The following is a 25,363-nucleotide window of genomic DNA, read 5'->3' as shown; positions in this document are numbered from 1 at the left end:
TGGTAATTCAAACATAATTCTTACAGTGTACTTCTGTTATTGTATTTTTTTTACAGACGGTCATAATGTTGGATGACGTTTCACAAGGACCTCATTTGCCTCTGCATTGAAAGGGTTGTTGTGCACCCTTGATATATGCTGATGTAGAGCAGTGGGGGACACAACAGGAGTAGACTCCAGCTCTGAGCCTCCAGAACTGTGCTGACTTTCTTTCTCTGTCTCCCTGCATTCCCATCCCAGATCCTTGCTTGAGCCCCTGTAGGCCTCCTCGTCTCCTCTCCTACCCTCAATCACACCACTACTATTCTCACCTCCACTCCTCACCAATCCACTACTCTTCCCTCCATTTCTCACCACGCCACTACTCTCACATACCCTCCTCACCAATCCACTTCTCAGACTTGAACTTCTCTCACATCCACTCCAATCACCTCCACTCCTCACCACACCACTACTCATACTATCACTCCTCTCACACCCACTGCTACTCCTCCTCTCACTCACATGTCTGACATGCCCCCCATCCCCACTCCTCTCACCCCAATACCCACTCCCACACCTCCCCTCCTCCATGTCACTCCCTCCCTAAACTCACACACAGACAACAGTGGAAAACAAGTGACAAGGCAATACACAATAAAAAATATGAGAAAACTCGCACACTGACAAGAAAATACAATGAGAAATCAAAATAAAAAGACAACTTACTCAATTTCCACTAAAAAATCACTACAAAGAAACCCACCATCAAACTCCAAGCCCAGTCAATCTCTCCTTGACTCTCCACAGCACTGACACACACTATCTAAAATGACTGTTTAACATAGTGTTTATGATGCTTTATCACACAAAACAATGTTTACTCCACTTTAACGTAATGATTTGTAATATTCAATATGGCAGTTGTTAAATTGTATTCCACTAGTTATGACCAGGAAAAACTTGCAGCTACTAGAATACGCCCCAAAGAGAGGAGATAGTGTTTAAAGGTTAATAGTTATTGTGAGCAAAATGTTAACAAAATAAAAGGACTATTTCCTTGGACCCTCCCTTACCTGTGTGTGTTACTGAGAAATGAAACAGTAACAACAGTATAGGACATATATAAATGCAACAATTTGCAAAGCCCTGTGTCAATGCCAATTTCGATGTTACGTAATTGGTGGCTCGCTGTCCTGCACTGCCAAGTGCCAATTTGCCAATTGGACATTCTGACGAGATTTTAGGGATGGATGTAGCACTGCCTGCCTAGCATAGCATGGTAGTTTGAGTGCTGGCTTGTTTGGGCACCCACCATATGGTCCAAATCAAATATAAATGTGATGCCATATTTGCAAGATTTGGTTTTGCGAATAAAATGATGACGGGTGATGATGCTGGTGGTACTGGTGGTGGCCGGGGGAAAGAGATGAACAACAACACACAACAAGCCACTGGGGGCAGGGGGTAAAATGGCCTAGATACAAACTCCACTACATACCCCCCAGACATAAACAACACTACACCCCCTCCAGATATAAACACCACTACACCCACACTGATACAAACGCCATTACACCCCCAGATACAAACACCACTACACCTCTCCCAGATACAAATGTCACTACACCCCCCTGATACAAACACCACTACACCCCTCCCAAATACAAACACCACTACACCCCTCCCAAATACAAACACCACTACACCCCCCCACCCCCCCACCCCCAGGTACAAATACCATTACACCCCTCCCAGATACAAACACCGCCCCACCACCCCCCCCCCCCAAGATACAAACACCACACAACCTCTGCTTGCTGCTGCCTCTCCCCAGCTGATGCCTGCTTCTTTCCACACCGGGCCTCCTCTCTCCCACAGTGGGCCTGGTTGGGTATAATGGGCCTGAGAGGGTATAAGGGATAATGGGCTTCAGAGGGGGAGCATAATGGGTAATTTGTATACCTGGTTCCACAGATGGGCCTCCTGGAGCCCCTTGGAAGGTAGATGAAGGTAGGCCACACTCCTCCCCCACACATGCAGGACGCTACCATTGCGGCTGCAACATTAACTGACTTTCTGTCCAAGTTGCGGAGTCCCGGTGTTTATTGTTTTTACTACTGACAAATGATCCTGTGTGTAGCTCCTCTACACTACGGGCTCAATTTTGAAATAGGGGATCTTATCTCTCACTGCTCTTTATTGTAGGCATGTCCTCGAGCACATCAGCATTGATATCAAACAATCAGTGCTGATGTAGGGGACAATGCATGTTATAAGTCAGTGTTAGTGTCAATTACCTCTAGGCTCTGGCTGTGCTGGTATTGAAGATCTGATACATTGTCACTTACCTTGCCACGATTGCAACTATGTTTCATTCTGTGTAACCATTTCTTGGTCTGTGCAGGAAGCCGTATGTTTTCCCTACTCCCGGCAATTTGCTTACAAATATCTGCACTAACAGCTGTTCTGGGACTGTCCGGGTGATCATATTAATCACTGTCAGTCTAGCAGCATAGCAACCTATCTAGTTTGGGTTGCTACCTACTGTGACCAGTCGGGTTACTGGCTAAACTGCAATTAGCATTAGACAGTGAGGCATTTAAAGTGAGCTTTTTAAGTGATAAATATAGTTAGACAATAGTTATAGTTAATACACTTACTATCTTCATGCAAGATCAATGCAAGATCAATAACCTCAGCTGATATGACATGGATCTAATTGTATTCTCTTCACAGGTATGTCCCTTGATGTGCAAGTCCTGTGTAAAAGATTTACTCTGTGGCCTTAAGCATTGAAAAAAGTTAGTATGTTTGAATTTCAAAAGTGGTTTATTTTTATTTTTTCCCTCTTAACTCAGTGCTGTTAATTGACCAACTGGAACAAACTGATTGATTGGGGAGGGGGAGGGTCATGTGACTGTTTTAGATGTATAAAACCAACACCTCTCCTGCAATTTGCAGGAACTGCAATTGGCAACAGGCAGTGAGGCATTTAAAGTGAGCTTTTTAAGTGATAAATATAGTTAGACAATAGTTTGACTAGAGGTGACTGGGGACTGCATCTTTCTGCAAACTTTTTGACTCACGACAACAAACGGTAAGCTACTCAGATCACACTATGATCCCATTCTTGCTAACCTGCATAATTTAACCACCCACCCCTTTACAACTTCTTTCACTGCAGCCTCTCCCAAAACTGACCGCACAAAACACTGCAACCCTGAACTGACTCTAGCATTGCAATGCACCAAAACATTTGACAAGGAACAGGCACACCACTGCTGTTTAGTGTGCACACACTCACTTTGTTCACAACAGCTCCTTGCAGCACTGCCTACCTCTGGCAAAATGAACCTGCTCTGTATCTTAACATTTTTTTTCTCCTGGCCTCATGGAGATTTTACTCTCTCTATACACTACAAACTCCTCCATCCTAGCCAACACCCAACATCACCATACACCCTTGACTATTGAAAAGCCTTGCACTATCTACTAAATGTTGGTGGAGAACTCTCAAAACCAGCACACCAACCACTGCTCACTCTAATGGCAAACACCACAAATTTACAACCTCCAAACAACTACCCAAATTCCTACTCGTACTGTTACTCTCCTTAGCAGGTGATACTGCACCGACACACTTTATTCGAGCAAATACCCAGTATGTACCTGGCAGATACCTGGAATGCGCCGCTCCTCACCTCTGACAAGCCCCGTTGCGTTTGCCTTCCCAGCCTGGGTTCATGCCTGGCTGACGGGTGGCTGATCTGTTAAATGATAATGATTAGGATTTAATAGGCTGCAATGCTTCGCGTGTCTACCAGATGGCATAAATTCATGAATTGTAATGCAGTATATATATATATACTGTGCAGTATTGCAGCCAGCGGGAATAAAATGCTTCAATCCCTGCTTGGAAAATACCTCAATGCACTCGGGCAGAAAACAGTCACAAACCTCAATACACCCGGGTATACCCGAATTCGTGGGACTAGCCGAGCTCGAATAAAGTGTGTCGCCAGTGTATTGAACCTAACCCAGGTCCTCCCATTTCAGCTCTGTCCCATGCCCCTGAGAATTCCACCTTTTAATTCCAAAAAGGCCTATCTGTCACCCATATAAATATCTGGAGCCTGCTGCCCAAACTGGACGAACTAAGAGCATGGTGCCTTATGCATAAACCCAAAGCCATCATTCTTACAGAAACATGGCTATCCCTTAAAACCCCTGATGCAAATATCGCCATTCAGGGATACTCCATTTTTAGGAGAGATAGGTCAAAGAGATGAGGAGGGGTGTTATTTTATATTGCAGACACCTTACAATTTACACTGTTAAATTGCCCATCAAGCCCACCCTCCTTTGAAATTCTAGTTGGCAAAATCTGCCTCCCCTTTTCTAAACCCATCTTGCTTGCTGGCATCTACCACCCCCCTAAAGCCCCTCTACCATCCCTGACTGATATCACCCAATTTCTTGGCTCCATTTCCTCTCTGAATGAGAAGAGTGAGCTGCTAGTTCTCGGGGATTTCAACTTCAATTGGCTTGACCCTAAAAACCACAAAATCCAGATACAACTCAAGTCACTTAACCTATCGCAACTCATTTCCCAACCCACACGGATAAACCTGAAATCGCACAACCATTCCTTGCTAGACTGGATTCTCTCCTCAAACCCCAGCAGAATCCAATCCTCTGGCATCCTTCCTGACATTTTCAGTGACCATGCAATAGTGTACTGTGTAAGGAAAGTTAAACCGCCCCAATCAAGCCCTAAAGTTCTCCTCACTAGAACATTTAGAAACTTTAACCCACAACAGTTTCTAGATGACCTTACCAACTGCCCTTGGCACAGAATCGATTTAATTCCTGACCCTGATTCTGCGCTCGACTATTTCCAGTCCGAGTTCTTAAAACTCTGTGATACCCATGCTCCATTACGCAAAATAAGGGTACGAGGGGCCCACCTTCCATGGGTTACAAGTGACCTTATTGCACTCTACCAGCTCAGGGATACCTTGTGGAAAAGCTACAAAGTAACTGGCACTACTAAGGATCTCAATCACTACAGATGCATGCGGAACATGTGCACAAGGCAAACAAGGCATGCAAAAGCACAATATTACTCTGACAATCCCCATCAAAATACAACAAACCCAGCTAACTTCTGGAAGGTTATCAACAATATATTCCAGCCTTCTAACCATCAACAACCAAGTAATATCACTAAGGGGGATATTACTCTGACAAACCCCGCTGACATTGCAAATGCATTCAATGATTACTTTGTGGGGTGTGCCACTAACGTATTAGCAAAACGCAGCCCAAACCACAAACCTGAATCTCATCCTGGGAGTACCCCTATAGTCCCACCCCCTCCCAACACTGCCCACAATTTTCAATTTGGCCTAGTATCTGAAGTGGAGATTATACAAGCGCTCCTCAAACTAAAACTAAGCAGCCAATGTGGATCCGACTTACTACAATCTAGGTTCCTACGACTTGGTGCTCCAGGCATTGCCAAACCAATTGCGTCCATAGTCAACTCTATCCTGTCTGCAGGCCATATCCCTAAGACATGGAAAACTGCCAGAGTTGTCCCAATCTTCAAAAGTGGGGACAAAAACACTGTCTCAAACTACAGGCCAATCTCACTTCTCCCAATTCTATCCAAAGTCATGGAAAAATGTGTCCACTCCCAATTAAGCAATTTCTATACCAAGACAAATTTCCATAGCCAATTCCAATCTGGGTTTCGTCCCAAACACTCCACCATAACTACTCAGCTAAAAGTTTGCAATGAAATCCAGTGTGGAATGGAACGGGGACAACTCACTGGTGATGTATTCCTAGATTTTGCAAAGGCTTTTGACACAGTTGATCATGCTATCCTGCTTAACAAACTCCAGAGCTCTGGAATAGGGAAGCATGCTTTAAACTGGTTTCAGTCCTACGTATCAGGAAGATCCCAACGTGTGTCCATCTCAGGCTCTAACTCCAACCTCCTGGATATCACCTGTGGTGTCCCGCAAGGCTCTGTTCTGGGGTCCCTACTCTTCTCAGTGTTCATTAATGATCTTCCCACAGCTTGTAAGGAAGCCTCAATACACATGTATGCAGACGACACAATCCTATATGCACACAGCCATAGCCTCTCTGACCTTCAACGCATACTTCAGTCTGACTTTTTGAAACTCGTAAACTGGATTTCCCAAAACAAACTGTTTTTAAACACTGACAAGACTGTAACAATGGTGTTTGGGACCAAGACTACATTTTTAAAGCTTCCAGTGACTGAGCTCCTGATTAGAACCAACGCTAACACCACCCTAACCCCTGTCACTAGTTTTAAATACCTGGGCTTATGGTTTCAATCCCACTTAACATTCGGGATACACATTGATACCCTGACAACCAAGACCTATGCCAAACTAGGGGTACTTTACAGGAACAAATCCTCCCTAAGTCTCCTGGTCAGAAAGCGTATCGCACAGCAGATGCTAATGCCAATTATTGACTATGGAGACATAGTATATGGCTCAGAACCTCAAACCCACCTTGGCAAACTTGACTCCCTCTACAATTCAATTTGTCGTTTTGTTCTCCAATGCAACTACAACACACATCACTGCGATATGCTCAAAGAACTAGATTGGTCCTCACTAGAGTCTAGGTGCAAAGTTCACCTTTCCTGTCTTACCTTTAAATTCTTCATGGGCAAGCTACCCAGCTATCTGAACAAGCTCCTCACCCCTACCACTTGCAGTACTTATCATCTGAGATCAGACTCCAAAAGACTGTTCATGGTCCCTAGGCTCAACAAAGTATCCGGACGTTCCTCCTTCTCCTACCATGCACCCCAAAACTGGAACAACCTACCAGAGACTCTCACATCCACCACCAGTTTAAGTTCTTTCAAATCTAAGGCTGTCTCACACTTTAATCTGGTCTGTAACTGTTTCATACGCCCATAATATATATTTTCTTTAACTATGCACGCAATGTCTTGTATATAATGTATACCCTGTTCATTTATGTAACTGTATTTGTAACCATGTATTATTTGTTTTACTCTGTGCCCAGGACATACTTGAAAACGAGAGGTAACTCTCAATGTATTACTTCCTGGTAAAATATTTTATAAATAAATAAATAAATTTATTTTACAACACAGCAGCCTGTTCATATAGGGTTGCTGCTTTGCTGGTAGTGGTCAGGTGATTGGATTTGGCACACCGATTACCTCACAATATAGCAGTATATGCACATTGGGCTACTGCATTCCTGTGATCGTTCGGGTGTTGTTAATTCTTCACTCACAGCACAGTTGCTCTCTTACATCAAGCTATTGTGCCATTCATACATAAAATTGACACTCCTTTCTTGTACAGGGACATTACCATATGCAAGACACCTTGGTTCATTTATAGGTGTGTTTTGCGGATCCCTTTGTGATTATTACATGTTTTAACTGCCTCTCTACTGATGCCCTATGCAGTAATGTATCCCTATTGATGTAATGGCGGCTATATGCCCCCATAAAGGGACATTCCTGCAGGTTCACTATGTTATACAATTGAGATCACTCACTATCATTTAGGGTATCTTTAAGCCACTTTAATATATTTTAGCTGTCAGCTAGTTGGGTCTTACTTACCCACATATATCACTGGCCATTAAGGCAGTTAATACAGCAGTGAACGATATTAACCCCTATTTCCATCTGCCTGTTATCCACAGCATGAGATTCTGACCTTATGTCATAACTCCCATATGTTAATCAGCAGAGCTTTTACAGCAATGTTATTTTGATTACAGTTACTTTGTTGCTGTTTATTTTAAATCCCTTTATTTTATATCTGTTAGTTGACAATAAATGATTTTTATATACATTCATATTACACATTCGGTGACTGAGTGCTCACTCACTAGGTTTCTTTTTCTTCTTAGTTTTTGCCCCTTGAAAGGTGCCTCAAGGCTGGAATAATGACAGACACAAATGGGAGAGCCATAAAGGCCCGCCAAAGGGGGAGGGTGGATGGATGGTGGCCAGTGAAGGGGAGGTCCCGGGCCAAAGGGGGCGGCATCCAGAAGAGCAGAGGTGCGGCCCATGCACTGTAGCGGAGCCAGCAGGGGACTCCGTACCTTAACTGACAAGGCACAAAACAGAAGTCAGAATATGTAGAATGAATGGGTGCTAATTCATAATGAATATCATGAAAATAATGGCTTCTATTGTAGGAGTGGGTGTACTACTAGGTGAGAAATAATGGTTCAACGCCTTTTTATATCTCCTGAAGGTAACAAAAAAATGTTAATAATCCCACCGCTGCACCTCATGGGAGGCAACATTGTGATAAAGTCCAGAAAATAGCTCACCAAAGTTTGTAGCAAATATTGTTCTTAATCAGATGATCTTCTTTATATCTTACCCACTCCTTGAGCCAAACGATCTTTCTTGATGGTGTGTCCAGCTGCCAGTAGAGGTCAACACAGCAGAAAAAAAGCACACAGCAGCGCACTGCCCCAAAATATGGGATACAGGTGGAAAAAGTGAAAAATGTATTGCCCAATCAATTTGACAAAAAAGGAGGTGTGGTCCACACCTCCTTTTTTGTCATTTTGATTGGGCAATACATTGTTCACTTTTACCACCTGTGTCCCATTTTTTTGGGGCAGTGCGCTGCTATGTGTTTTTTTGCATTTTTTGTACAATACAGAAGTCCCTGTTTCCCACCCTGTTGATGGCCCAGTATATAAAAAATATATTTACTGTACAAACACACTCACAAAAATATATTTTAAAGAACACCAACAGGATATAAATCCATTATTCCAAATTGTGCTGTATCATAGACTAATACTTTTTTATTATTACTATTTTTAAATATGCTTATATTTAACATCAGGCTAACAATTTTCATCAAATATAAGAAACACTTGACACAAGCTCAAGCAGAGAATGGAGTCATTTCTTTATGTTGAAATACATCTTTACTACTGTCTCTTAGTCTCTGAGATAATGGGCTTCTTCAGTGTAGTGTGATTAGGTGCTATCACACAGAACGCCCCATTGATGTATTCCTGGTAACTAGTATTTGAGGGATGTCCCCCACTTTATTGCGCCCACTAACACCAAGTTGTGCATGGTGGGATGCAACTCATGTCTGGACAGTTAATTTAAAGGGGTATTCTCTTTTTCGGAAGGATCGAACAAATAGAAGGGGAGGTGGAGTATGTCTATATGTTAAACCAGATCTAAAACCTATTATAAGGGATGATGTCTATGAAGGGAATGATGAAAATGTAGAGACCTTGTGGATAGAAATTAGCAGTGGAGGTAAAAGTATAAAGAAAATGTTTGTGGGAATATGCTATAAACCACCAAATATCTGTGAGATTGAGGAAGCTAAAATACATTTGCAAATGGAGAAGGCATCAAAACTGGGTCATGTTTGCATAATGGGGGATTTTAATTATCCAGACATAGACTGGGGCAATGAGATTAGCGTTACAACAAATGGAAACAGGTTTTTGGGGGTGCTTAAAGACAATTATATGACCCAAATTATTGAGGAACCAACCAGGAGAGGGGCGGTTCTGGTTTTGGTCCTATCAAACAATGTAGAAGTAATAACAAATATTCAAGTCCTGGAACATTTGGGTAACATGGTCTCATTTGAAGTAAATTATCAAAAAACAGATTACTTGGGTTCAACAAAGACTTTAAACTTTAGAAAGGCAGATTTTAATAAACTGAGGTCTAATCTAGTAGTAATACAATGGGATGATGTTTTTGCAGGGAAAAATGTAGAAGATAAATATGCAGTTTTTAAAATATTGTTAGAAAAGCACACTTATCAGTGTATACCATTGGGTAATAAGTATGAAAGAAATGTCAAAACCAATGTGGCTAAATAAACAGGTAGGGGAGGAAATGGACAAGAAGAGGAAGGCGTTTAGATTTCTTTAAGTCAGAAGGGACAGAGACATCGTATCAGAATTATAAGGAATTAAACAAAAATTGCAAAAGGGCAATTAAATTAGCAAAAATGGATAATGAAAAAAGGATTGCAATAGAAAGTAAGGTCAACCCTAAAAAGTTCATTAAGTACCTTAATAACAAAAAAATGAGAAAAGAAAATATAGGACCCTTTCAGTGTGAGATGGGTAGGCAGATTATTGGAGATAAGGAAAAAGCAGAGGTATTAAACAAATTCTTTGCCTCTGTGTTTACCAGGGAAGAATCAAGTTCAATAGTAGCGCCACAGGAGGAAGCCACAACCTCCATATTAATGACCAATTGATTAACTGAGGAAGAAGTTCATAAGCGACTTGAAAAAATTAAAGTAAATAAGGCACCTGGCCCCGATGGCATACATCCAAGAGTTCTCAAGGAGTTAAGCTCAGTAATAGCAAAACCATTATATTTAATATTCAAGGACTCCATTTCCACAGGCTCAGTACCACAAGATTGGCGTAAAGCAGATGTGGTGCCTATATTTAAAAAGGGAGCTAGATCACACCCGGGGAATTACAGACCTGTAAGCTGACTTCAATAGTAGGGAAACTACTTGAAGGTTTAATACGGGATAATATTCAGGAATACCTAATGGAAAACAAAATTATTAATAATAGTCAGCATGGATTTATGAAGGATAAATCTTGCCAAACTAACCTTATTTGTTTCTTTGAGGAGGTAAGTAGGAATTTAGACCAGGGTAATGCAGTTGATGTGGTCTACTTAGATTTTGCAAAGGCTTTTGATACGGTTTCACACAAGAGGTTGGTGTAAAAAATAAATAAAATTGGACTCAGTAATAATATATGCACCTGGATTGAAAACTGGTTAAAGGACAGACAACAGAGGGTTGTCATAAATGGAACTTTTTCAGGTTGGGCTAAAGTCGTGAGTGGAGTATCTCAAGGATCGGTACTGGGACCCCTGCTTTTTAACTTGTTTATTAATGACCTTGAGGTTGGGATCGACAGCAAAGTCTCTATCTTTGCTGATGATACTAAATTGTGTAAGGTAATAGAATCAGAGCAGGATGTAATTTCTCTTCAGAAGGACTTGGAGATACTGGAAACGTGGGCAGGTAAATGGCAAATGAGGTTTAATACAGATAAATGTAAGATTATGCATTTGGGATGCAAGAATAAAAAGGCGACTTACAAATTAAATGGAGATATATTGGGGGAATCCTTGATGGAGAAGGATTTAGGAGTGCTTGTAGACAGCAGGCTTAGCAATAGTGCCCAATGTCATGCAGTAGCTGCAAAGGCAAACAAGATCTTATCTTGCTTCAAACGGGCAATGGATGGAAGGGAAGTAAACATAATTATGCCCCTTTACAAAGAATTAGTAAGACCACACCTTGAATATGGAGTACAATTTTGGGCATCAATCCTAAGAAAAGACATTATGGAACTAGAGAGAGTGCAGAGAAGAGCCACCAAATTAATAAAGGGGTTGGACATTCTAACTTATGAGGAGAGGCTAGCTAAATTAGATTTATTTACATTAGAAAAGAGGCGTCTAAGAGGGATATGATAACTATATACAAATATATTCAGGGAAAATACAAGGAGCTTTCAAAATAACTATTAGTCCCACGGGCAGTATAAAGGACTCCGGGCCATCCCTTAAGGTTGGAGGAAAGGAAATTTCACCAGCAACAAAGGAAAGTGTTCTTTACAGTAAGGGCAGTTAAAATGTGGAATTCATTACCCATGGAGACTGTGATGGCAGATACAATAGATTTCCTCAAAAAAAAGGTTGGACATCTTTTTAGATGGTAAAGGTATACAGGGATATACCAAATAAGTATACATGGGAAGGATGTTGATCCAGGGAATAATCCGATTGCCAATTCTTGGAATCAGGAAGGAATTAATTTTTCCCCTTAATGGGGTTTTTTGTTTGCCTTCCTCTGGACCAATAAGTAAGAATAGATATAGAATAAAGTATCTGTTGTCTAAATTTAGCATAGGTTGAACTTGATGGATGTACGTCTTTTTTCAACCTCATCTACTATGTAACTATGTAACTATGTAACTATGTAAAGCTGGTGCGTAATTTAATGTGAAATTTGGCGTGGCGCCATTGGAATAAATAGTGGTGCACTTGAAATTATGCATCATGTAACACTTATTTTTCTACAACAGCCACAATACTGTTGGTAGAATCTGTAGACTTTATTTATGTGATAAAACTGTTTCTGGACCTTCTGTGTCTTAGTGTACTCTTCCAGCTATATCTCCTTTCTACCCCTTGAGAAGTATTTATAGCATCATTCTCATTAGACATAAAGTTACGTTTGGAAGGTAATACAATGCCAGAGAAGCTAATTATGGTTTTCCAACTGAAAGACCAAATGTATTCATTTTCTGTAGAACACAACAAAGTGGCAATTTTACTACTAGAATATTCAAATGTGTTTCAGGAAGAGAATTAAAATGATAAACCTAACACTCTGCAATTTCCCCTTAATTCCCCTTTCTGCCTTTTATGTAGTATACGGTGTGTAGAGCTACAATACCCTCGTGTTTTATCAGATTTCATTTTATTCATGGCAATGTCAAACAAACCATTTCAAAATGTACTAGAAAAATATTGCAACACTACTTGAGATTCACATGCCGTTTATTGAAGATATACAGAAAAGTCAAGAAACTGTAGCCTGGAGTTGGAGGATCCAGCAATGCAATAAGAGGATTGTATATACAGAACACCCAGTATCCCCCCTTCCAATACTTTCAGAAAAAAAGACAAGCAGGAACCTACAGGACTAGCTGCAGTCATGGTCCATCTCAGAGGTTTTGATTAGTTTCCTTCTAATATGTAGCTAGGATACACATGATTTCCATTATATTCATACAAAGACGCAACAGTATATGAGGCACAATAACTTGTCTAAATTATATTTGTTCTTGATGTGCTATCCATATGTTTAATCCATAGTATGACATTGCTCCCTACACAATGTAGAGATGTTTAATAGATTGAATATTAGTTATTATTAGATCCTGCTACCCTCTGAGCTATGTGTTTTAATCCCCAGTGTAGTTAATGAAAGCACAGAGTGATTTGGTAGTATTGGGATATGTGGAAGTACTGCATTACACTCAAGTGTAACCTATGACAGAAGTAGCACCTGTGGATTAAGAACAGAGAAAGAGCCATGATTATATATATATAAAAATACTAGTCAAGCTTCTGTTATTTTGGCAGAGCAACAAAGGTATTGTGAGTTTTGGCTTTGAAGGCTGGCTTCTGCTGCTGTAACTAGGACATTTTTTAGTAGATATTCTGTGATTTGCATGTTGTTGATGCAATTGCCACCGGACGTCTGCTTCCACCTGAATGGTTGTATCCACTGCTATTTCCCTGTGAGGATTCATATTGCATTCCACCACAGCCACTGGAACCATATCCTCCACCTCCTACAGAGCCATATCCACCTCCTCTTCCACCACCAGAGGTACATACACCACTTGATGAACCACTGCTGCGCACAACTGAAATAACAAACAAATGTCACATATATAAGATCAAGTCTGCAAATACATTTAACAATAATTGAATATACATAAATATATATATAGATATATATGCACTTACAGACGCTCACGTTGTTGGTAATCTGTCCAGAAATTCTAGAAATGTAAGAAAAGCAATGTCAGTCATTAATCATGGGGGACATTGTATAAAGAGCATCGCTGTCATATCTCACTCAATTTATAACTTTCTCTCCTAAAATACTTTGTTTTCAGAATATATCAACTCAGACTACAAATAGTGTAAGTGTTTCAGGTGCTATGCAGAGATAGTGCTCATTACATTATATTTCTTTCAGTCAGAAAATATTAAGCAAACTTCAGGGCAAATTCAAACTTTCATAGCGAGGTTAGCTGCAAAGAACATATGTATTGAAGGACAAATTCCTTTTTTAATATATGAAGTACTATAAATAATAAAAGCCCCTTTCTGATACAAAACACAATTTCTTAGTTTCCTCGTACAGATCGTATCGAACTGACCTGCCCTCTTCTCCTCCCAGCAGGGCGCTGTAAGTGGCAATTTCAATATCAAGAGCCAGCTTAACATTCATGAGCTGCTGGTAGTCTCGCAGTTGAGTAGCCAAATCTGATTTGGCCTTCTTCAGAGCTGCTTCAAGTTCGCTCAGTTTTGCTTTAGCATCTTTCAAAGCGGCCTCCCCACGATTCTCAGCTTCAACAATGGAAGCCTGCAGTTTGGCAATCTGAAATACAAAATGTATTGATTGGCTGGATTTTATGTAATCAGGAATGGAAGCATGGACTGTCACACTGTCTGGTCCTCCCAGATTAAGCAAATTAAACGTTTGCTGTTGTGTACATGGGGATTTTGGATTATTAGAATATTGTAGTACATTTGATATCTGAAACTGCATACTTCAGACTACTGTAAGTGACGGCTTTTATTCCCAGGAGGGATGTACATTTTAATTCAGACTGGGAGTCTTTAAGAAAAGCTCCAGAATCTCACATTAAGGTCAATATTCTCATAAAACAAGAGCACGTTGTAAACATCTAGCAGATGTGCTCAAATTAGCCAAACAATGATGTCAATGATAAAATAACACAATTATACTACTGAAATAAAATCCCTGCTAACACAATGCCATGAAGCTGAGAGCTACTATACTGTACCTGCTTCTTCACGTTCTCGATCTCAGACTTCAGCCTCTGGATCATACGGTTCAATTCTGAAATCTCACTCTTTGTATTTTTCAGACTGTCACCGTGCTTTCCAGCCGTCTGCTCTAGCTGCTTGTACTAGTGTGCAGAAAAACATCCAACATCAGTAACAAATACATTGTTATCATACAGATGGAGAGATGTAAACATCAGGAAGTAATTATGTCTCAAACAAAACATTGGGGATTTAAAGGGAAGTCGGGATTATTTAGATACAATTTCACTCATTTTCAGTTTAGTACCATATTAAAAAGTACATTTTTATTAAATGTTAAAGAAATGGTGAAAAATGTGTTACGTGTTATAAAATTAATGCGAATCCCTTGAATATAAGCCAAATGTTCTTTATTAGCTCACACAATCCAATATGGGTAGAAATTACTTTGCGCTACCATATCTGTATGTAGTGGCGGATTTGCCATTAGGTCCGATAGGCCTTGGTCTATGGTGACAAAATTTTGGGGTGGCAAATTTCCCCTTTCCCACGCCCACCTCCTCCCCCAGATACAGATCTTCCTCACTGATTGCCAGGAGAGCGCGTGGGGCCTCTGTAAAGTTATTACCTTCTCCTTCATGCCTCAGACCCCCTTTGGGCCGCCCGCCTCCTTCTTCAGCACCAAATGATGCTGCAATGTCACATGGCGTCGTGTTACCATGGCAACGTGACGTCACATGGCATTGCTTTGCTATGGTAACGTGAGGTCGAGCCATCAAATGACGCCGTATGACGTCACATTGCCGGGGGAAACGTGACAACATGTGACGTCAGTGTCATTTGATGGGGAAGGAGGAGGGCTGAACGAAGGAAGAGTGCGGCATCACATGCCTAAGGGTGGTCGTTTTGTAAATCTGCCACTGTCTGTATGTGATCCCCGCCTCTTGATTGAACATCACAATAATATTTAGAACAATATTTAGAAAAATACTAGTGAAATCTGTTCAATATAGAATAAAAGTATTGAATAAAATATTCCATAAGACAATTTACATGTCAGAACTTGCATTAGCAATATATCTATATTGAGCCATGGGTGTGGTCTAACAACAGAACTTTCTGTTTTAATAAAGAGAGCATAAGGCTGGGGCCATGGTGCCTTTGCACGTGCTGAGGCGTGCAGAGGCTGTTCAGTGAGTGGGCGCTAACCTGGCCATGGTGAACGGGCTTTGGGGGCATGCCTGGGGGCGTGCCGAGGGGGCGTCACGGAGCTGGTTCGCCCTCATTGCGTGAACCTCTCACATGACCGCCGGTCGGCCAAGAAATCAGTTTGAACTGATGTCTTGCGCAACGTGCGCCCCTCCTGCTTCCGCGTGCATGCGCACGCACGCAACATGGATGCGAAACACTGCCTTAAGGCTGTGTGTTCGCTCAGCCCGCACGGTCTGTGGTACCATGACCCAAGCCTAATAGTAGACGCTGCTTTAAGCCCTGGTGCTCACCTTATGGTCACATGCTGCTTCAGCTTCTGCTTTGCTTCTGGCTGCAATCTGTTCATATTCACATTTAACATCACGTATGATGTCTTCCAGGTTCAAGTCACGGTTGTTGTCCATAGACAGAATGACAGAGGTATCTGAGACTTGTCCATGTACCTGACAGAGTTCCTGCAAACCAAAATACAGTATATCAAACTAGTGTATTATCATGGAATGGACAAAATCTTGTACTCCAATACAATGTAATAACTTGGACACCAGAGCCAAAGGCAACTCAGTATCAAGAGGTGGGATTGAATGAACAGCAAATTATATCAACTGTAGTAGCTGGTTTCAGATGTTATCTGCTCCATTTGCAAACATTCAGAGTATTTCAATATGTCATTATTTCATAATATAAAATGATGTTGAAGGTATTTAACAGCTTGTATTATTGTAATCCAGTTACATGTATCGGATCATTTTATCTACAGTATTGGTAAATTCTTAAGAAAAGGAATCAGTTCAGTTGGAAAAATACAGCTGAGGTGAGCTGAGCTTCTGGGATATAAAGCAGCAGTTCCCACAGATAAAATTGGTTTTACTTGGTTGAATAAATCTGTTATGGCCTTTTCCAAAGCTTTTTTTTTTTTTTTTATGTTTAATATCTGATGCTTCATTCAGGAGATACGAGGTATGAATGGGAGTAAAAGTGGGCTAAAATTCAGCATCATTTTGTGAATGTGGGCCTTGGTGTCTGGCAGGTTAAAATGAAGTTACAGGAATTGACATCTAAGGGTAACCATGGTATCAGCAGAAATGAAAGACTAAGAAAATCATGTTTTATAACATTTTGCTCAGTTGTCAAGGAAATAATATTGATTGCGTTAAACTCATATTGGCTTCTGGGGGGCATTGCTGCTTAAATGTAGGAGCAGTGCAATATGAGCACTGCATTACCAAAGCTTAGATAGTGGCAAATAGTTAATAAATTTGTGTTTTTTCTGTTAAATATTTTACTCTTTTAGAGATTATACTACTACAGCAAAAACTTTCCGGCTACGGTGAATTAATTTGTGTATTTTGGCTTTTTTGATATACAATATCAATTTTTATTCCTTAAGAGATTTTCGTGCAAACAAAATCGTAAGAATTGAATAATTATAATGTATAACTGTGCATGTGCTTCCTGGTGGTATTCATCCGGGCCTCTAAACAGATAGATGGGAGAACATGAACTATTGTATACTTCCTGTTTAACAAAAATACTTTACTGTACAGTATGTTCTTCTCACTGATAAGATAAAGGAGGAGGAATCCTTACTGCTTCATAGAGAGCTCTCAGGAAGTTGATCTCATCTGTCAGAGAATCCACCTTGGCCTCAAGCTCCACCTTGTTCATGTATGCAACATCCACATCCTGCAAAAAGAACAATAGTCCTTTCATACACTAATATCACAACATTGTCAGACATCAGCTATAAAATAATGTGCAATCTTCGCAATTATTTATTGTTCTGCCTTCAAATTTTTTGACTGGAACCTCACCAATTAAAATCTAATTTCAGGAAGTGTATCACAATCTGTAAAGTTTTCAGTTTTTGCAGGATGACTAGAAACATTATATTTTGTAAATTATGAAAATATCAATTTTAGAGCCAATTATTTTGTAGGTGGTGTTTCTATTCTTTCTATTCTTTTGAATGTGTTAATATGACTTACCTTCTTGAGCAGAACAAATTCATTCTCTGCTGTTGTACGCTTGTGAATTTCATCTTCATATCTGTTAAGAGAAAAAGAAACAATGTTTTTACAACGCTGTCACAACCTTCCTTCTAAATGGCACAGCAGGTTTTGTTATAGGTTGCAATATCTAAAATTGTTTAGATGCACAAATATACAAATCATGATTGTATTTGCCTGGTATATTATAAGAATCATTGAAGAAAAAATGTTGCACTAGAAAGCAAAACATTTTCAGTACTTTTAATTTCTGTAAATAAAAAAACTAAAGCCAAATAAACACTTCCCAAAAAGTAGAAAACACTTAATGTGAAAAGCACTTGTAACAACAGAATACATACTTTTTCTTGAAGTCCTCTACACGCACTTGCATATTCTCTAATTCACTGTCCAGACGGCCCTTGTCATTTGTCAGACCATCCAGCTGCTTCTTTAAGTTGCTAATGTAGCACTGAAAAAGGGGTTCTACGTTGGATTTTTTAGAGCCACCTGTTTGACCCTGTTCCTCCAAGAGACCCCACTTTGTCTCAAGCAACTTATTCTGCTGCTCCAGGAATCTGACCTACAAACCAAAAGAGGGTACAAAGATCAAGAAAACAGCATTACAATCAAAGTGCTTATTACAAGGCTGTCACAAAATCACAGTGCAAAGTAGTTCTGGATTACAGAAAGGTTAATTAAGTACTTTTAACTCTGTTTTGCAGAAACAGTTATAACGCATTGTTTACCTGGAAACCTACAGTATATTGTGGCCCAAATTTCCTCTATACAACAATTAAACATCAAACTTGAAATAAAATCTCTGCTGGACACAAATATTCCTAAAAGCTTACATAGTTGAACTATAAAACAGGTACATTCTCAATTTTACCTTGTCAATGAATGAAGCAAATTTGTTGTTGAGGACTTTAATTTGCTCCCTTTCTTCGGTTCTGATTTTTTGGATAGTTGGATCTATGTCCACTTTGAATGGTGTCAGGAGGCTTTGGTTGATGGTGACATGCTGGATTCCACCAGGTGGGCAGACCGGGAATCCAGGGTAACCGCCACCTCGTTCTCCTCTTCCGCCTCCACCACCACTACTACCTCCCCCACCGTGAACACTGGTTGCACTAATAGAAATTCTCTTATTTCCACCCAGGCTGACAACACTTCGAGATCCAAAGTTTCCTCCAGATCGAGAGCCCCCACTGATTCTTCCTCCACCACCTCCTCCCCCAGCCGAGCAGGTGCTAAAGCCCCTGCCTCCACCACCTCCTCCACTGCTTGTTCCAACTTTATAAGATGTCTGTGAGAAAGACATGGTGGCTTCTGGAAAAAGAAGTTGGTGGAGAACAAACAATGCTTGATAAAAGAATAGAGAGCAAGAAGGATACTAAAACCCTTTGCAAATTCTCCCCTTTTATATGATTGTGGGGATGGGTTTGGTTGCATAGGAGTCAAAAGACCAGTTTCTTCCAATAAAGGGCTGGGCATACCTGGCATCCACCCATCACTCCAATCTGCTAAACTGATCACAACTATTGGGAAATATATCTTTGGTTGAAGCCTTCAATTTCTTAAATCTATTTATATATATCTAGTTGTGAAAAAGTTAACAGATGTTTTAAAAAAAAAAACAGATCTTCTAATAATTTACAATAAACTGTTGTTCAAAAAGAAGCCTTTAGGGTTATACCACAACTTTTCACGAGATCATTAGAGAATATATATGATGGTTATTTTATTTACAGGTGCATGTAATGATTAATATATTACATGTAACTGCCCAAACTGAAGATATGATTGGTGATAAGCGTACGATTGTAAGTAGCATTTGCAATAATTGTGCTGAAAAGATAAAAGTAGCCATGCTAAAAGGATTCATTACACGTACATACCGTACATGGGTGCGCCTGTAACAGAAATCACTGATCATATCTGCTCAGGTTATTGGTTAACTTTTATTTTTGCACTCGCTCAGTGAAATTAAAACACAATGCTGTATTCTTTTAAGAGTGTACAGGCATACCCCACATTAATGTATGCAATGGTACAGGAGCATGTATGTAAAACGAAAATGTACTTAAAGTGAAGCACTACTTTTTCCCACTTATCGATGCATGTACTATACTGCAATCGTCATATACGTGCATAACTGATGTCAATAACGTATTTGTAACAGGCTCTATAGTCTCCCCGCTTGCGCACAGCTTCGGTACAGGTAAGGAGCCAGTATTGCTGTTCAGGACGTGCTGACAGGCACATGCGTGAGCTGCCGTTTGCCTATTGGGCGTTATGTCCTTACTCGCGAGTGTACTTAAAGTGAGTGTCCTTAAACCGGGGTATGCCTGTATGCCACCCAGTATCCTCAGTGTCTGGTGATGTCAGTTTAGGGTTTTAACATATCCCTAACAGGATGAATATAGCCTTTGTTATATATTCTGTTTTCACTGACCAGTCAATGAACATATAAATAAAGGGACAATAAAGCATAGTTTATTGTTTTCATTTGTAGGTCTTGGTGTAGCAGCAAATAGAAAAACCTAATATGTCCCTTTTATTAGGTGACTGCGATAGATTGTGCTGTAAATGTAAAGCTCCTCTGAGGGATTTCTTAACCCAGCTTTGGGATAGACTTACTAAGGGTCGATATGATATGATGACATTTTACATTTATTTAAAAATAAGATATGTATGTATGTATATCTTTATTTATATAGCGCCATTAATGTGCATAGCGCTTCAAAGCAGTAATACATGTGACATAATAATATAAATAACAAATAATAGAAATAACACATAGTGGGAAGAAGCGCTTCAGACATAAAAGTAACATTTAGGAAAATGAATCCTTGCCCTGAAGAGCTTACAATCTAATTGGTTGGTAGGAAGATCGTACAGAGACAGTAGGAGGGTGTTCTGGTAAGTGCATCTGCAAGGGGCCATGGTCGATGTATGAGTTGTAATATATCAGCCACGGAGCTACTCATATGCTTTGATAAGGAGATGGGTTTTAAGATGGGTCTTAAAGGTGCATAGAGAGGATGCTAGTTGAATATTACGGGGAAGGGCATTCCAGGGGTGTGGGGCAGTCAGTGAGAAAGGTTAAAACTAGTGATTTAATAAATGATAATGGATATAAATGAGTGTTAATCAGCGCTAGCTGTGCATTTGTGGAAGGGTTGGAGAGAACACGCTTTTCAACCATCGGGTTATGTAAATAGGATTTACTAGAGAAAACTCTATTTAACCCCTTTGATGTGTGAGTCTACCAATGCATTGCAAATTAATGCCTTCAGGCACCAAAGAGGTCAACAGAAACCCTATAAATAAAACACAAAAAACATTTAAGCTTTATCCTGGATCTCCTCTTACCTCTCCCATCGTACCTTCAGTGTCTCTTTTGCTAACACCTCCTCCTCCTCTATTGATCTCTCTGTGGGGGTACCCCAGGGCTCTGTCCTGGGACCCCTTCTCTTTTCTCTCTACACACTCTCTCTAGGTGACCTAATCACATCTTTTGGGTTTAAATATCACCTCTATGCTGACGACACACAAATTTACCTTTCAACCCCTGACCTTACACCTGCTATACAGACCAAAGTTTCTGAATGCCTCTCTGGAATATCATCCTGGATGGCCATCCGCCGACTGAAACTTAACATGGCAAAAACAGAGCTCCTTATACTACCTCCCAAACCTGGCCCTACTACATCCTTCCACATTGCTATTGGAAATACGATCATTCACCCAGTAGCCCAAGCACGCTGCCTAGGGGTCACACTTGATTCCTCTCTCTCATTCTCCTCTCATATTCAAAACGTTTCTAAAACTAGTCGCTTTTTCCTCCGCAATATCACAAAGATACGCCCTTTCCTCTGTTACTCAACTGCTAAAACTCTGACTCAGGCCCTCATTCTCTCACGTCTCGATTACTGCAACCTCCTGCTGTCCGGCCTTCCTACCTCTCACCTGTCTCCCCTACAATCTATCCTAAACACTGCTGCCAGAATCACTCTACTCTTTCCTAAATCTGTCTCCGCATCTCCCCTCCTGAAATCCCTCTCCTGGCTTCCGATTAAATCGCGTATCTCACACTCAATTCTACTGCTCACTTTGAAAGCTTTACATTCTTCTGCCCCTCATTACATCTCAGCCCTAATTTCTCGCTATGCACCATCACGACTCTTGCGTTCTTCTCAAGGATGTCTTCTTTCTACCCCCTTTGTATCTAAAGCTCTCTCCCGCCTTAAACCTTTCTCACTTTCTGCCCCACACCTCTGGAATGCCCTTCCCCTCAATACCCGACTAGCCCCCTCGCTATCAACCTTTAAGACCCACCTTAAGACACATCTGCTTAAAGAAGCATATGAGTAGCACTGGATAATCATGGACACATGACACAAAGCTTGGCCCCCTGCAGACGCACTTACTAGTATTCCCTCCTACTGTCTCTGTACGTTCTCCCTACCTACCAATTAGATTGTAAGCTCCTCGGAGCAGGGACTCCTTCCTTAATATTACTTTTACAGTATGTCTGAAGCACTTATTCCCATGATCTGTTATTTATATTTGTTATTTATATGACATGTATTACTACTGTGAAGCGCTATGTACATTTTATGGCGCTATACAAATAAAGACATACATACATACATACATTCCATCCATGTGTGCAAATATTTAGCCTTTAGTAGCCAAAGTGGTCATATAGTCCTGGGTTAAGTCTGACTAAGTGGCTACTTAAGCTATTAAAGGGGTTAATGTATAAATATGTTATACAATGTGAATATTATGAATTGTTATCACCTATTCTGGACTGTCTAGTCTTATCTTACCTGTGTAGTGTATAATATATATATAGTGCACAGGTCTTTGGCATGAGAGAATCATTTTCAAAATCAATTGGAACTGTAGGCAAATCTTTTTACCTCTTGACTTGACTTTGGCTTTCCGTTCAGATCACACGTTATAGCATTAATGAATAAGCTCCGTAAAGAGGTATAACGATTGACTCTGGCACCCATATAGAAACTATTTGCAAACCAATTGAGGTAAGGAATAATTGTTGCTATACCTGTAGCTATTCATAGAGCAGTCACTACTCTATCTAACAATCCATTATTATAGTTCATGTCGTTTTAGAGCAGCACACATTATCCTACTGAAAATAGGTGTGTAAAAAAAAATAGCCCCTAGCAGTTAGGCTGGGACAGCATGACTAGGAGGGCGGGCCCCTACTGTATGGTGTAGTGGGTGGGGGTAAGCAAAAGGTCAGGGGTGGAGTGATAGGGAGATTAAGTGTTGGGACAGGGTTTCTGCCACCCACCATTTTAGCAGTAAGAGAAGGGGCGCCACCCTCCCTTCCGGTGTTATTGGTTTTTTTTGTTTTTTTTTGTGAATTTGTTGTTAATTATGAATTTAATTTAAAAAATAGACACATTTTAAGTGAAAATAAGAATTCTGAATTGTTAAATTCTTGTAAGAGAATTTTTAAATATTAAAAAAAGTGTTGGAAACATTTTTTAACAATGTTTAAAAGCAAATGTAGAAGTATTCTTTATGGTTTGTCACATCTTGGTCACGTGGTTATTTTAGTGCTCGTAATGGGTGTTGGGCTTTGGCTGCTGGTGTTGGGAGAGCCCACAAGTGAAAAGCATGATGGATTCTCTTGATGACATCACAACTGTGACTCACAGGTTGACTCGTAGTTGAGGAGTGATGGAGGGGAAATAGAGGTGAGAAGGGGATTACAATTGTTGATAGAAACAGGTGGGATTCAGCCACAGTTAAGCTGGTTTAGCAACATTATTAGGAGTTCCCTTACAACGGAAACTATTGGCAACATCACTTTGTTTCTTTATACTATAAACACCTGTCATGATTCAGCATTGGGGGGATCAGTATTAGAACACTGGTGGGCCACCTGGGTGGATTGTTACTCTGCTAAAATTTTAGGATAAAGAACAAAACAGGAGCGCAGTTCTCGTGGAATATGTGAAAGAAGAAAAAGCACAAAATAGTGTAACTCAGTATGGCAAAATGTATTTGAGGATCAATTAAACAGCGTTAAATGCACTCACACTCCAAATTCTTTTCAGCATATACAGTAGGACCAATAGTTTAATACAATATGATAGTCTGTATATAGTCAAGGATTAACGTGTAGCTCCAGGATAACTCAGATATGAAAAAGATAGAATGCCAACAATGTATAATTCTATAACACAGCTTTATATACAAAATGAATACAATCAATGTACTCACACTGTACACTGAAATAAAGTGCTCTGTGTGCACAGGATCCACCAGCAGCAAATGCACAGATAATCTCCCCACTCAGCAGCCTCCAGCGAACAATCAAGCAGTCAGGCTCTGGGACTGTAGATTCAGGCCGGACAGGGTCCTCTAAGGTTCAGAAATGCAAAAATGGCCGCCCTACGCATTTCACCTGGTAACCAGCTTGCTCAGGGGTTCAATATTCAAATGTCCAAAAAGTCAGTTTTAATTAGCTTAGAATTTTTGCGCCATCGTATCGATTGTGACGTCATTGCGAGCTGCATGCGTCATGATGTCAGACACGCACGACAAAGAATATGCTAATATTAACAACAAACAAAACTTTATTAACAAAGCATACTGAACAATGAACACTAAACACAACTTTATCAATAAAGATGACAAAGAGCAGTGGACACAAGTATAGGAGATCTAAATCATTGATCATTCATTGATTTAATCATTGCACTCCTGTTCTGTTCTTTATACTGTGTTTTTGAAAAGGTGTTTTATAGCATCACTTCACATTTAAAAAATGGTTGTATTTTTCTTTAATTTGGCTACATTCAGTATCACTCCTTTACACACACACACACACACGCACGCACGCACGCACGCACACACACACACACACACACACACAGACACAAATATAAAGGAGTGCTACTGAGCATCTGTTACACACACAAATACACAATGTAATTCCATCCCTATATACCAATAGGGGACAAATAGTATTCACACACACTTATAGTATTTCTACACCTACCCACACAATTGGGATACCCTCCACTCCACACACACCTTTTGTAAAGCGCTGTCTATGCAGACGCTTTATAAATTTATATTTACATACATACATACACACACACACACTCTTACATCACTAACATTCAGGGACCATTTAACACCTCAGGTCATAAATCGCATACAGCACAGGGGGAGGGATAGGTTTCAGTCACAGATAACATTCCAAGATGCACTGTTTTTAAGTTAAACCTTTCGTGCTTTATTTATTGTAACACCGCCAGAAGAAGAGATCAGTGTATCTTGAAAGTTCGCACAAATAAAAGCATTTCATTAGCCACAGAACGGTATAATCTATTGATTTTTTATTATTAAGCTCGGCTAACATGGTACAGATACCTCTTCATCTCGACAAATCCGGTCACCCGGTAGCCAAGGGTGATCGGATTTTGCCTGCTAGCGTGTTACAATTCCC

General features: G+C 40.3%; 1 protein-coding gene across 1 annotated transcript; it reads right to left on the bottom strand.

Annotated features, from left to right (window-relative positions):
- Nucleotides 1-12,610: 12,610 nt before the first annotated feature.
- On the bottom strand, nt 12,611-19,267 carry LOC142490057 (keratin, type II cytoskeletal cochleal-like). Its single transcript, XM_075591851.1, has 9 exons — nt 18,752-19,267; nt 18,222-18,442; nt 17,860-17,920; nt 17,462-17,557; nt 16,162-16,326; nt 14,677-14,802; nt 14,026-14,246; nt 13,607-13,641; nt 12,611-13,503 (listed from the first exon to the last, which is right to left on the bottom strand). The coding sequence occupies exons 1-9, from the start codon at nt 19,181-19,183 to the stop codon at nt 13,283-13,285; spliced, it is 1,578 nt and encodes a 525-aa protein (XP_075447966.1). The 5' UTR covers nt 19,184-19,267; the 3' UTR covers nt 12,611-13,282.
- Nucleotides 19,268-25,363: the final 6,096 nt, after the last annotated feature.

Source organism: Ascaphus truei, chromosome 3 (assembly GCF_040206685.1).
Source record: "Ascaphus truei isolate aAscTru1 chromosome 3, aAscTru1.hap1, whole genome shotgun sequence".
Taxonomy (NCBI): Eukaryota; Metazoa; Chordata; class Amphibia; order Anura; family Ascaphidae; genus Ascaphus; species Ascaphus truei.
Note: the sequence above shows the minus strand (reverse complement) of the source record. Positions and strands in the feature narration are given on the sequence as shown.